Source organism: Sceloporus occidentalis, unplaced genomic scaffold, assembly GCF_023333645.1.
Source record: "Sceloporus occidentalis isolate IW3139 unplaced genomic scaffold, rSceOcc1.0.p SCAF_29, whole genome shotgun sequence".
Lineage (NCBI taxonomy): Eukaryota > Metazoa > Chordata > Lepidosauria > Squamata > Phrynosomatidae > Sceloporus > Sceloporus occidentalis.
The window spans coordinates 1,878,987-1,891,094 of NW_028317009.1; the positions used below are offsets into that span (position 1 = coordinate 1,878,987).

Sequence of the window (12,108 nt, forward strand, 5' to 3'; positions counted from 1 at the left end):
TAAAGGGGGCAAAGTGGCATATCTGGGGGGGCAGAGTGGCATATAGGGGGAATAAGGCATATCAAGGGGGGTAGAGTGGCATATCAGGGAGGCAGAGTGGCATATAGGGGGTATAAGGCATATCTGGGGGGCAGAGTAGCAAGATGTGGAGCAGATGTGCATAACTGGGGGGCAGGTTGGCAAATTAAAATAAATAAAAACAATGCATTTTTCTCAATCATAGTTTTTCTTAAATATAAAAAAATAGTTTACATGTGAATTAATATTTACTAATAATAAGATGTTTTTCCTATAGGATAGTCTTATATTCAGGCTTTTTCTTTTTTTCTAAATTAATATTAAAATTCTTATAATCAGGGTTGTCTTATAATCAAGCAAACACAGTATGTTTAAACATTTTGGGCATGGGTTACAATATGGATAGTAGTCCGGGAGATGGCATTTGGCACCAGCAGGTCTCAAATGTTTCCACCAGCATTCACTGCCTAGCATGATGAGTTAACGGGAACATGATTGACACTTTAATACATTTCATTTAAAAAAAAACAAATGTAAAACATTTAGATGCTATGCTTCCATCCAAATTATTCTCTTTTAAAAATGTTGTCGGAAATGAGAAAGATTGAACAAAATATGTAAAATACGTATTCTGCATATATGCCAAGTTCTGGAATTAGAATGCTACTACCTAATTCCGTGGACCTTTCCAAATGAAATTTCCCAGGCTGGTGTCAAAAAACAATCTTATTTTTTCGACAGAGACCTGTATTTGTACAGAGTGGAATTCTTTCGTTCTCTTTCTAAACGGATTGCAGGGCTCTAGGCTGTGTGTGTATGTGTGTGGTCTGGCTTTTCTCCAAAATATAATAAAATAGGGGAAAAAAATAATTTATACACGACACAAAGAGAGACAGTTTAGTGTTTACGTACAGAGGCACTGTCAGGTAAAAGCACCAAAAAGAAACTTGGGAGTTCCATGAGTAGACTGCCAAGAAAACAGATCGCTCCAGTGCGGAAAAGGGCTTGGACAAAATCCTTTCAGTTCGACTGAATATACATTCAATCTCAACAGACAAAAGTGAGACAAAAAGTCTAACTTCTGTCACCTAGGAGCACATTTCACTTGGAACCTGCAATTTATAAGGTGTCAGATGTTATGTGTACCCGTGGAATTTGGAGACTCCAAAGCCTAGAACCAGAATTGGTTCTTCAAGACAAACAGTATGCTTCTCATGCCAATGGAATCCCTAGATTCTATATCACACTTCCAGACACACGGCACCAAGCTTAACTGGCCATTATGTTTTCTCTTATTAGTTTGTTAGAGAAACAAAATAACTATAGTAGAAACAAAGAAATTACAAGCTCACTTGCTCTATTAAAAGGCATCTAAGATAAGACCTCATCACAATGCACAAATATGTCCCTTTACAAGGGAAGCCATCACCCATAGCAGATACCAAGAGGCCCCTAATGATTAGAGGAGCCACTGTCTATCACAGGGCTAAACAGAGAAGTACATTATTTACAGTAAGGGCCGTAAAGCTCTTGAATGCACTGCTCACAGGTGTTGCTTCTGCTGTTTTTTGTAAAGGTTGCTAAGATTTAACTGGTTTGCTTCTTGCCAAGAAGGGAGGCTCAGGGCTAGGATGTTATTTAAAAGTTGTGGTTTTTGAGATTATTGCGACTGCTTATGGAGTCATAAAATATTTGTTCCCACTTCTAGGAAAGTTTGCATTTTCTTATATTTATTTTTTTGAATCGATGCCATTAAGTATATCTTAGATAGATTGAACTTCATAGGCTTTTGTCTTTTTTTCAACCTTATAAACTACACAGCTATTGATATGTTCCTTAAACCCAGATGCTGCTGACATTGGAAAGCTTTTCTCTCTTTGGTAAGCAGTGAGCACATAATGATTGCAGAAATGACAGCTAAGCAGACAATTAGCTGGCAGAGGAGACTTCCTAGTTGTAATTGTCACCGCTAAACTAAATAGTTCTATTAATTGATATTTTAAAAATAATGCAATTTGGCAGCCGCTCAGAAATGGCATCGCAACCATAATCACTGTGAATGTGGTGAAATAATAATATCTTGCACAATATTTGGCCTTGATACGATAAGATTTATAGGCTAATATTAAGGGTGTTACAATAGAGTTTCGTTGGCAGCAAAGAGCCTGGTTTCCGAGTTCTTTAATTTTCTGAAACGCGTAGAAATGTCATCTGCATATTCTTCGAGAATAAACTCTGGCGCGATTACAAAAATACATTTCATATTACTTCCATTACAGACATTATCTTCTAAATCTATAGATTTCTTTAGTGTTCGTTAATGAGTTTCACCTACTCTGTAAATGTAAGTTACATAGGGTATATAGCTAGATAGAATGGGGATGTTAATACACCTAAATAGTGGACCTTACATACGCTGGTCTCGTAGTAAGACAAATCAATAAAAATAAAAAATAAAAAGAGAAAAAAAGGCAAAAGGTTAAATATGAAGAGGCAAAGCTTGGCTTGGTTGGAAGATAGTAGAACTAACGGTCTGCAAGGCATTATCTCACTGAACGAAATCCCCAGGGTCATTCATTTCACTATGTGACTAATTTAAGAGATCACTGCATCATTAGTCAATGAATTCCCTTTGAGAAGACGAGCATGTGTCTGTGCAGAATCCTTGCAACCTAATCTCATGTCATGGATGGGATTAAAATACTTTGGGGGGGGGGGAATGTGGTTAGTGTGTGTTTATTATTGAATGTATATGAATTTATTCATAAGGCTATGAAGTAAAAAAGTACTTAATACTAAATATTGAAGCTCTTGCACTTATTACTATGCTTTTCACATATCTTCAGTAAAAATAGCTGACGTTTGAGCCACTTGAACCGTATAAAGCACATTTACTTTTTTACATTCTATTCAAGGATTGAGCTATCATTTTTAATAATATTGTTATTTATTGCTTTATATAGCGCCATCATATTCCATAGTGTGTGTGCAATGGGTAGACAGGACATAACAAGTAGTATATAACATAACAATTCGACTTACAGAATGTTTGTTAAAAAGAATACAAAACACCAGTGCAAAATGTTAACTGTTTGCTGGGTAGAAGTAAAAAACAAAACAAAAAAATAAAGAGAGACTAATTTTAGAATTCCAGTTATTGGTAAACAGTCTAACACAATGGAGGCAGCCATTTTGAATTGTATAGAACCTCCCCTTCAGGCCTAGTATCTTTGCATCAAAAGCTCTGCAACGCAATATGGTCATGGTGATGATTAGTTGCTCATCCCCTTGAGAGGCATGCTTTTAGAATTATTACATTTAGTAAGTAAAACATACAATAAACACACTTACAGATTTCTACTCTGGAAGGCTTCAGCAAACTTTTCCACACTGGAGAAGGAGGCCAAGTCCAAGATCATTACTTCTACCTTAGCTTTGTGCTGCAACGAGAAAAATACCAAAAGAGAAATGATAAATAGCTGCAAACTTGGATCAGAGTATCACATTACACTTAATGTTCTGTGGAAGATATCTGAGGCCGCTTTCTTAATATGAAATGCCCACAGTGCACGTAAATCATTAGAATGAATGAGAGAAAGGCAATCACTGCCAAAAGGTAGCATTGTGACACTGCGGAGAGGCAAAGTATGGTGCATAGGTGGATAACTTTATTAAAGACTATGAATTAAAAACAGACAGCTCCAAGGATATTTCACCACGTTCAGCAATCCATCATAAGGCATAAACTTTGAATTAACCCATTCTTGTTCGAAAAGACATGATGCCCACCAAAAAATGGTACCAATTAATGTACTGTCCTACAAAAAAAAGTATATTTATTTCATGTATGCTATTGATTTATTGTGTCAAATTGCATCCCCTGAGAGATGCAAACAGGCCATGATTTCTGAACATCTTTCCACGAATAAAGTTAACTATATAAACTATATAAAAGACAATAAAATATGACACTGAGCCAACTCCCATTAAGCCTCCCCTGAAAACATGGTCCAGCAGGATCTTCAAACTATGTGTTATACAGGATCAACTAGTCCCTTGATGGCCCAAAGAGAAGTATCTGGCCAATATAAGTATGTGTCATTATGTATTGTTAAGCCAGTAAGGTGAAATGTTTCATCTCATCGCAGCTGGCCTCAAACCCATGGTTTAGTGAATAAATCCCTATGTTGTACATATTCATATAAACACAGATCAGTGGTTCCCACGGCTAGGGACATTTTTCAGATATCATTAATTTTTACTTTTCCAGCCTGCCTCCAACTGGGTTTTGTGAGTAAGAAGTATCCACAAGGCACTTCCAGCTCCGTAAAATCAAACTAGTAAAACGTCTAAAATTGGGTCTGGAAACAATCTACCTTCTGAGGAACACAGCGAATAGGAAAATAAACTTCTAATTCATCATTGATATGACTACAAGCCAAGTTCTTTGAAGTTTCTCATTGACGAGATTAACTCACATTAGATAAGTGAAGCTCAGACAAACAGAGAAGGATGGGAAAGCAGAGAATTTATTAAAAACAATGCATTTAAACAGCAGTTAAAGTGCGAGTCCAATGGCTGAAGCAGAACATCAGTATGGATTGTGCGCCTTTATGTTGGAACACTGGAGTTAAACCAGCCCTTGCATCAAATTCTTCTTTCTAATGTAAAAAGTGATTTACGTTCCATATATGTAAAACCATTGATACATTTGCTTGAAGGATTGCAACAAGCAAGCTCAGGCTACAATGAGCTAAAGCATAAAAGCATAATGCTTATTATAATGGCATATAAACTAGAGAGAATAAATAATACATTACGACAGGTACATTTATACGACAAAGAGCACACGCCATTATGTTTCACAACACTTGTTTTATACACAGATGATGACTCTTAATACAATCTTCTTTACCCTACCTAAGTAATGTACACCTTTAAAACATGCTTTGAAGAAAAACAACAATATGGCGGACGCAGAGTGACACAATCAATAATCCAGGGTTTCTGCGGAGCGAATGTGCATTTAAGTAGCTGGCTACTTGAGCAAAATTATTTATAATGGCACTTAACCAATAAAACGTCTAACTGCAAAGTTTGGGGAAAATGGGTTTAAATGTAGCATAAGAAGGTAATTTAGTCAAAACAGATGCCTGGGATTTATACTTTTAATAGTCTGGCAAGCATTTTGAATTATCGATGGAAAGTACTGATGGTGGATGGAAAGCAGCACTTAGAAGGCTGGCTGCAATAGCGTTTATTACAATGACTACTGTATAAAAAACCTTGTATGATCATCTCAATTTTTCACTGTTTTAGGGTACTTGACAAGTGTGTGCATTTTATACACATGTGCCAAGCAACACAAGACGTGGATAGTTTCAAGAAAAATAAAAACAAAGAAACAAGAAAGTTAGAGGTCACTAGACAGCAGATAAGAGCTTTTCGCCCCGTGCCGTCGGCCCATTTTTCTTGATGTAAAGACCTTAATCACTCCTTGGTATATTTGCAGATTCAGGACACCCATTTGTCTATCCCATGCATGTTACAATTTCCTTACTCTATTAGTCTCTACCACTTCCGATGGGAGGCTGTTCCATTTACCGACCACCATGTAATGTATGTAAAATTTCCTTTTCATGGACTCAATAAATCAACTGAGGTTTTAACATCTCGGAATAGCTCATGGAACAGAAAACATTCCCACTTGGTCAATGTCCTTACTATAACCACCAAGTTTAGGCTTGTTTAAACCTACCAAGTTAATAGGCCCCTTGCAGATAACTCCCATAAAATTCAGACTTTTGTGGGTCTGTCTCAATTTAGGACACAAATCTTGACAAGTTGCACCATCCACCATTTCTTGGAAAGCAGCATCCGCCTCAGATGTCCGCACGATCACTCGAGATCAGTCAAGTTTTCTGCGGTTCCAGCATTGTTTTTTATCCCAACACACAAAATATGGCTTTCGACAGGTTTAGATATACAAATGATCTGGATTACATTAGGCTAAGTGTATGGAAACCACATCTGTTTCTCTAACCAGTAATGACCAATAAACTCAAATGACTGGGCTCCTCTAAATATTTAGCTCCTGCACAATGGACACCCAACTGCCAAAGATCCATGGACATAATTGGCGTGGCAGCCATTACCGTATCATGAATTAAACCTTCAAACATGAACAGATGCTGGCAGGGATTTAGCATGGAAAGTATTTACGAAGTGACAAATTATGTTTTGTATTAAACAGAGATGAGGAAAACAATAAAACGCAAATAAGATGATAAACGTCCCGCACTCCCCAAAAAAGTAAGACGTTTTTTGTTTGTTTTTTTCTCTTTTGTTTGTTCATTCTTTCATTTTTTTCTTGGACGGCAAAATGCTGTGCATACTTGTTGCAATGTAACCATAATAATTAGGTATGATAAAGCACTAACGGTAAAATCACTGATGTTCTGGGCAGCCTGACCTTTTTGAAACTCAAATTATATGAAACGTTAAAACGCTATCTTTTAATTATACAAGTAAAAATATATAAACTGGGGCTAAGTGTGTGTGTGTATATATAGACATAGATATATAGATATATATATATATATATATATATATATATATATATATATATATATATATATCTATATATATACACATACACACACACACACACACATATATATTTATATATACATATACACACACACACACATATATATGTTCCCATTATTATCTCAAGTATTACACTTCTCTACAATAAACATATTAAGGAGCAGGTATGTTAGATTGCGTGCACATTTCTGGTAAATCTCTGGGTTTGACCTGGAGTCTCTGGGTGAAACGCTGCTTCCCCAGGTCTCTGGGTCACTTTGTCCTTCAATGCACGGATAGCTTCATCCCTTTCAAAGTTACTCCAGGTAATCTTCGTTTGGCAGTTCCTAGTTATGATTCTAGGCTTATTTAAGGACTGACATCTTTTCAGATATAGTATGACACTTTTGTTTGATAACTTTTATCTGTGCCTTTTACCACTACTACGCATACAAGCTGCCAACGGACTTGGAAGATGGGGCTGAAAAAGCTAGAATTTCCAGCTAATTTACACTCTTGCGGTTTAATTTTGTGTGTTAAACACTGACTTCCCATCCTTTGTTCTGTAATATTCAAAAACAATGGTCAGTGAAGATGTATAAAACATACTTACATGAATTACATGTTATATATATATATATATATATATATATATATAGTAGAGAAGTGTAATATATATATATATATATAGATAGATATATATATATATATATATATATATATATATATATATGCACACATACGGTATGTATAATTTTAGATAAATGATTCCTGCTTCATTCTAAACATACACCTAACACATTATACATATATAAAGATTTAAAATTATATTATAGTTTCCTAGCGGAGTTGTAAATTTTATGAAAGACGTTCACATCTTAATGAAATTCTAAATCTATAACAGTTAATGATCTGAGATCCTTTGCTGCCTGAGGGTACGGAGCTCTTCTGGCGCTGAAAGGGTGAAAGGATAATTAAGATGTTCTTTTTTTTTTTTTACTTGCAAGGTTAAATAGCTATGTTCTGCAACTGTGAATAAAACCGCTGGGAATAAAGGAAAAATATTCTCCCAGCAAGTATTTTCAAATGCGTTTCTCTGTGCAACCAAACCAAGCTGGCCTTCTCCACTGTTGCAAGAAAAATGATGCCACCGAGGCCAATTGCGAAGGCCGCAAACCGCTACGTCAGTTCTGGAAATGCAAAATAAGGACACCCGTTCCTTCTATGTACTTGCCAAGAAATAAGAAAAAGTGGGTCTGACAATATGATAAAACAGATGTACAGACACGGAAGGCACTGGTACAAGGAAACCCAAACAGTCACGTTGTGTTAAGTTACAAGAGCCACCAACGGAACTGAGAGAAGAGATCTGCTGGACGCTATCCAGAAGCTGAAAAGGTGCATGCAAGCTGCCTAATACCCTTGCGTAGATTGAATTCTTATGAAGAAAATAAAGTTTATTGTCTGGAAACAAAGAAAGCTTGGGAGAAGCACTAAAGCAATGGAGGTGAACAATTAGACAGATGTTCACTTAAGGAAATAAAGAGAACAGAAGAAGCCAACGCTGAAGAATTTTACGAGAATTCCGACAATTCCGCACCACGTCAAGGGCACGGGAAAAGTTAAACCCACTGAAGCTGCTTCGGTTTAACTTCCTCGTAATTGCTGATCTTGCGAAAACCATCTATTCAGGTAATGCGGCTTGTAACAAAGTAGCACCGAGCTTATTTTTAATGTTTTTAATACTTCTTCATGACTGCCCATATATCTTACAACACGCGGCAACTTTTCCTCAAGGAATTGCAACCGCGTTAGGGAGTTTGGTTCCTAACGAACGCGCGAGGAGGAACGAAATGTGTCTACAGTAAAAATATCTTTCCTCTAAAAGAGTTTTAAGGGATGTTTTAAGAAATATGGAAATAGATATGGAGGAATGGACATAGCTATGAAGCTCTATGGGGCAGGGACCACCTTTCCTAATGTATGCATAATCCAATCATGTCTCTATGACTACTGTTAGCACTATTAAGCGAAAATAAACATATGTATATACAATAGGATCCATCATCTTAGTTAATTATTGCAGTTAGGTTCAAGGAAGTGTCCAACTTAAAGTTGCTGAGGTCATGTTGGTAGAATAACAAGGAAGGTACCTCAATCAATGTTGGTCAACCGGAGGTTCATGGGGTAGCTAGAGCACTCAAAGAATTCTATTAGATAATCTATTGTAATAGTGTCTGGCGTTACTGTCTAGGTCATGAATGTCGAACTTCTGGCCTCAAGGGCCAGACCCAGGCCAGATTTTTGGGTTAGATCCAGTCTGGTCACTTGTGACTATGATATAAATTAAAAGAATACCTCCTGCATCCCAGTCAAAGTGTGTTGTGCAATTCTTATTAAAAAAAAATAAATGTAAATTAATATTTTACAGGAATAGGTTAATTATACCTTTAAAAATGTAATTGTTCCTTTCTCTGCAACACAGTAAAAAAATAGGTAGAACCTCTGCTACATTCGCCGGTAAATTCACCTAATGAAATCCATCGATTTTCAAAAACCCAGAATTAAATAAATTCACAGGAAAAAAAATGTTACTTTCTACTTGGAACTAGAAAACTTCAAGTACCAAAACTCAAAAACAGACGTCACAACATGAAGCTTTCCTGGAATCCACGCAATATTACACCGCGTTAAAATAAATGATGACAAGAGGGGTCTTAAAGAAAACAAAAAAAGTCCAGACGTACCTTTATTCTCAAATAAATAACATACGCTGTCCGGCCTTTAATGTCTCACTTTGATAATGAGTCTCTAAACATCAATGTTTAAAGACGCTTGGCAGATATGTGGAACTACCTGATTGAATGAGGCACATGGGGAACAAACAGGTTAATAAGATTCCTACAAATGAATGCATGCCAAGAGCCATCTCAATGGCATCTCCATCCCGGGGTCCTGATGAACACTTCAAAGGTTTGGTACATGGCCCTATAACCGCTCTGTCCCCTTTCTCCAGGAAATCAGATCGTTTCCAACAAATATTCAGCACTATCCTCTTTATTACCACAGAAATCATACAATATCTTCTCAATCAATAATACAGCAAAACCATTACTTCTAATTAAAGAAAATGGCAACCATATTCCTGAAATCCCAAATGGATAAATTGAGGGGATATAAAGGGGGATATAGTATAATAAAAGGAGGACCAAAGCCATGTATTTTATATAATATATATGTGTGTATATTTATGGTTGGATATGATCATGTAAGAATTCTTTAGACCAGCAAGGACAAGGCCAGATGAAACAAAGAGCACATGCAGCAACTGCTCCTGGGCCCTGGAGTTGTAGGGGGCCCTATGCCTCCATTGTGTAGTAGACTTGATTGGTAGTAGTCTGAGCTGCCCCTCTGCCGCCATGACCTATGTCCACCTGTGAGCGCTGGATTATTGGGGGCGTCGGGTACTAGCAGAGAGGAGCTGCTCTGCAGCAGGTATGTATATTATATGATTAATCCAGTGCAGAGCCGGCTCCTCGCTCTCAATGTCCATCTGTACCCAACCAGGGTGAGCGGGTGGGGTTCAGGTCACAGAGTGTGCTCTGGTTCTTCACCCTTCTTCTTCATTGTTCTCCTTTTCCTTGCCCTCCACTTTACTTGGGCTTGTGTGCCCAGTCTCAGGCTGTCTTGAAGTGCAATGGCTGATAGACAGCAACTCCAGGACTCTTAAGTGCTTAGTTTCCTCCACCCCTGTGTTGCATGTAATATTATGTTGTTACGCATCGATACTGATATGCATGGGACAGGCTTGAATTATGTGGCTCTCCATTGGCTGCACATGCACAGTGAATATGGTTTGCACAGATTCCGTGGTTAAATCTTAACCCCTTCGTGACAAAGGCTGATTTTACTTTTTGTACCCTTCGTGACAATGGCCGTTTTAACATTTCTGCGCTGCTCCTGTTTAGCTGTAATTTTCTTCTTTCCCGTTTACTGAACCCACACACATTAGATATTGTTTTTTTCAGGACAAGAAGGGCTTTCTTTAGATGACATTGTTTTGATTGTATCGTATTATCTACTATTAAAAAAAGTATAAAATATGGTGAAAAATTTAGAAAAAAATTACTGTTTCTAACTTTTAATTGAAAAATCTTTTACTCATCTATAAAAGGTAATTAAAAAACCTGCTAAATAGATTCTACTATTTGTCCTGAGTTTAGAAATACCCAGTGTTTTTATGTTTTTTTGCTTTTTTCTACACATTATGGGTCAATAAGTACAGGTAGCGTCTTGCTATTTCAAAGCCATTTTTTCCAAATCTGGTAATTCTTCCCCCCATGTGCCATTTCGGGTATCTTTGAAGCCGGCCAATGCAATTTACCCCATCAAGTCATATATTTTTGAAAACTAGACAGCCCAGGGTATTCCAAATGCTGGTATTTTAACCCTTTCCAAGCACTAATTCTACCATTAGCCTTTGTCAAACTTTATGGTAGTAATTTTTTTTGCATTTGTTTTGTCACAAACATTTTACTTCAGGTATGAATAAACAGGTTCTGGTATATGTCACTATCATAAAACACCCCAATATGTGTTTAGCAACATCTCCTGAGTACAGCGATACCTCACATGAATGATTTTGCCTGGCTGTTTGGGGGCAAAAGGGCCACATTTGGGGCATGCGCATTTTCAATGTTGAACTTTGGCGTTTGGCGATCAACTGCCCATGCCCTATTTGGTACATCTTTGAACCGGGCCATTTCAGTGTGCCCAATAAAGCCATATATTTTTGAAAACTAGACACCCCAGGGTATTTCAAATGCTAGTATTTTAACTCTTTCCATGCACCATATCTACCACCAGTCTTTGTCAAACTTTGTGGTAGTCATTTTTTTGCATTTGTTTTGTCACACACATTTTACTTCAGGTAGAAATTAAAAGGTTCTGGTATATGTCACTATCACGAAACACCCCAATATGTGTTCGGCAACATCTCCTGAGTACAGCGATACCTCACATGAATGATTTTGCCTGGCTGTTCGGGGGCAAAAAGGCCACATTTGGGGCATGCACATTTTTCAATGTTGAACTTTGGCATTTGGGGAGCCACTGCCCATCCCCTATTTGGTACATCTTTGAGCCGGGCCATTTCAGTGTGCCCAACAAAACCATATATTTTTGAAAACTAGACACCACAGGGTATTTTAAATGCTGGTATTTTAACTCTTTGCATGCACACATTTTACCACAAGAATTTTTTCAAAGTTTGCAGTAGTATTCTTTTGTGTGTATTTTTCCCCCACACACCTATGTAATGTATGAATTTACAGCTCCTGGTATATGCCGTTGTCACACCCCAATATGTGTTCAGCAACATCTCCTGAGTACAGTGATACCCCACATGCATGGGTTTTGTCATTTTTGGGGGGAACTAAAAGGCCACATTTGGTACGTGTGCATTTTTCTAATTGGAAATTAGATGTGTGGCCATCCTTCCCC

General features: G+C 37.3%; 1 protein-coding gene across 1 annotated transcript in view; it reads right to left on the reverse strand.

The window, feature by feature from the left end:
• The window catches only part of LOC149299108 (WW domain-containing oxidoreductase-like), a 344,810-nt gene that overhangs the window by 242,714 nt on the left and 89,988 nt on the right, over nt 1-12,108 (reverse strand). The window contains exon 6 of the mRNA XM_089486461.1: nt 3,370-3,458. Within this exon, the coding sequence (XP_089342587.1) occupies nt 3,370-3,458 (89 nt within the window). The remainder of the gene's footprint in view (nt 1-3,369; nt 3,459-12,108) is intronic.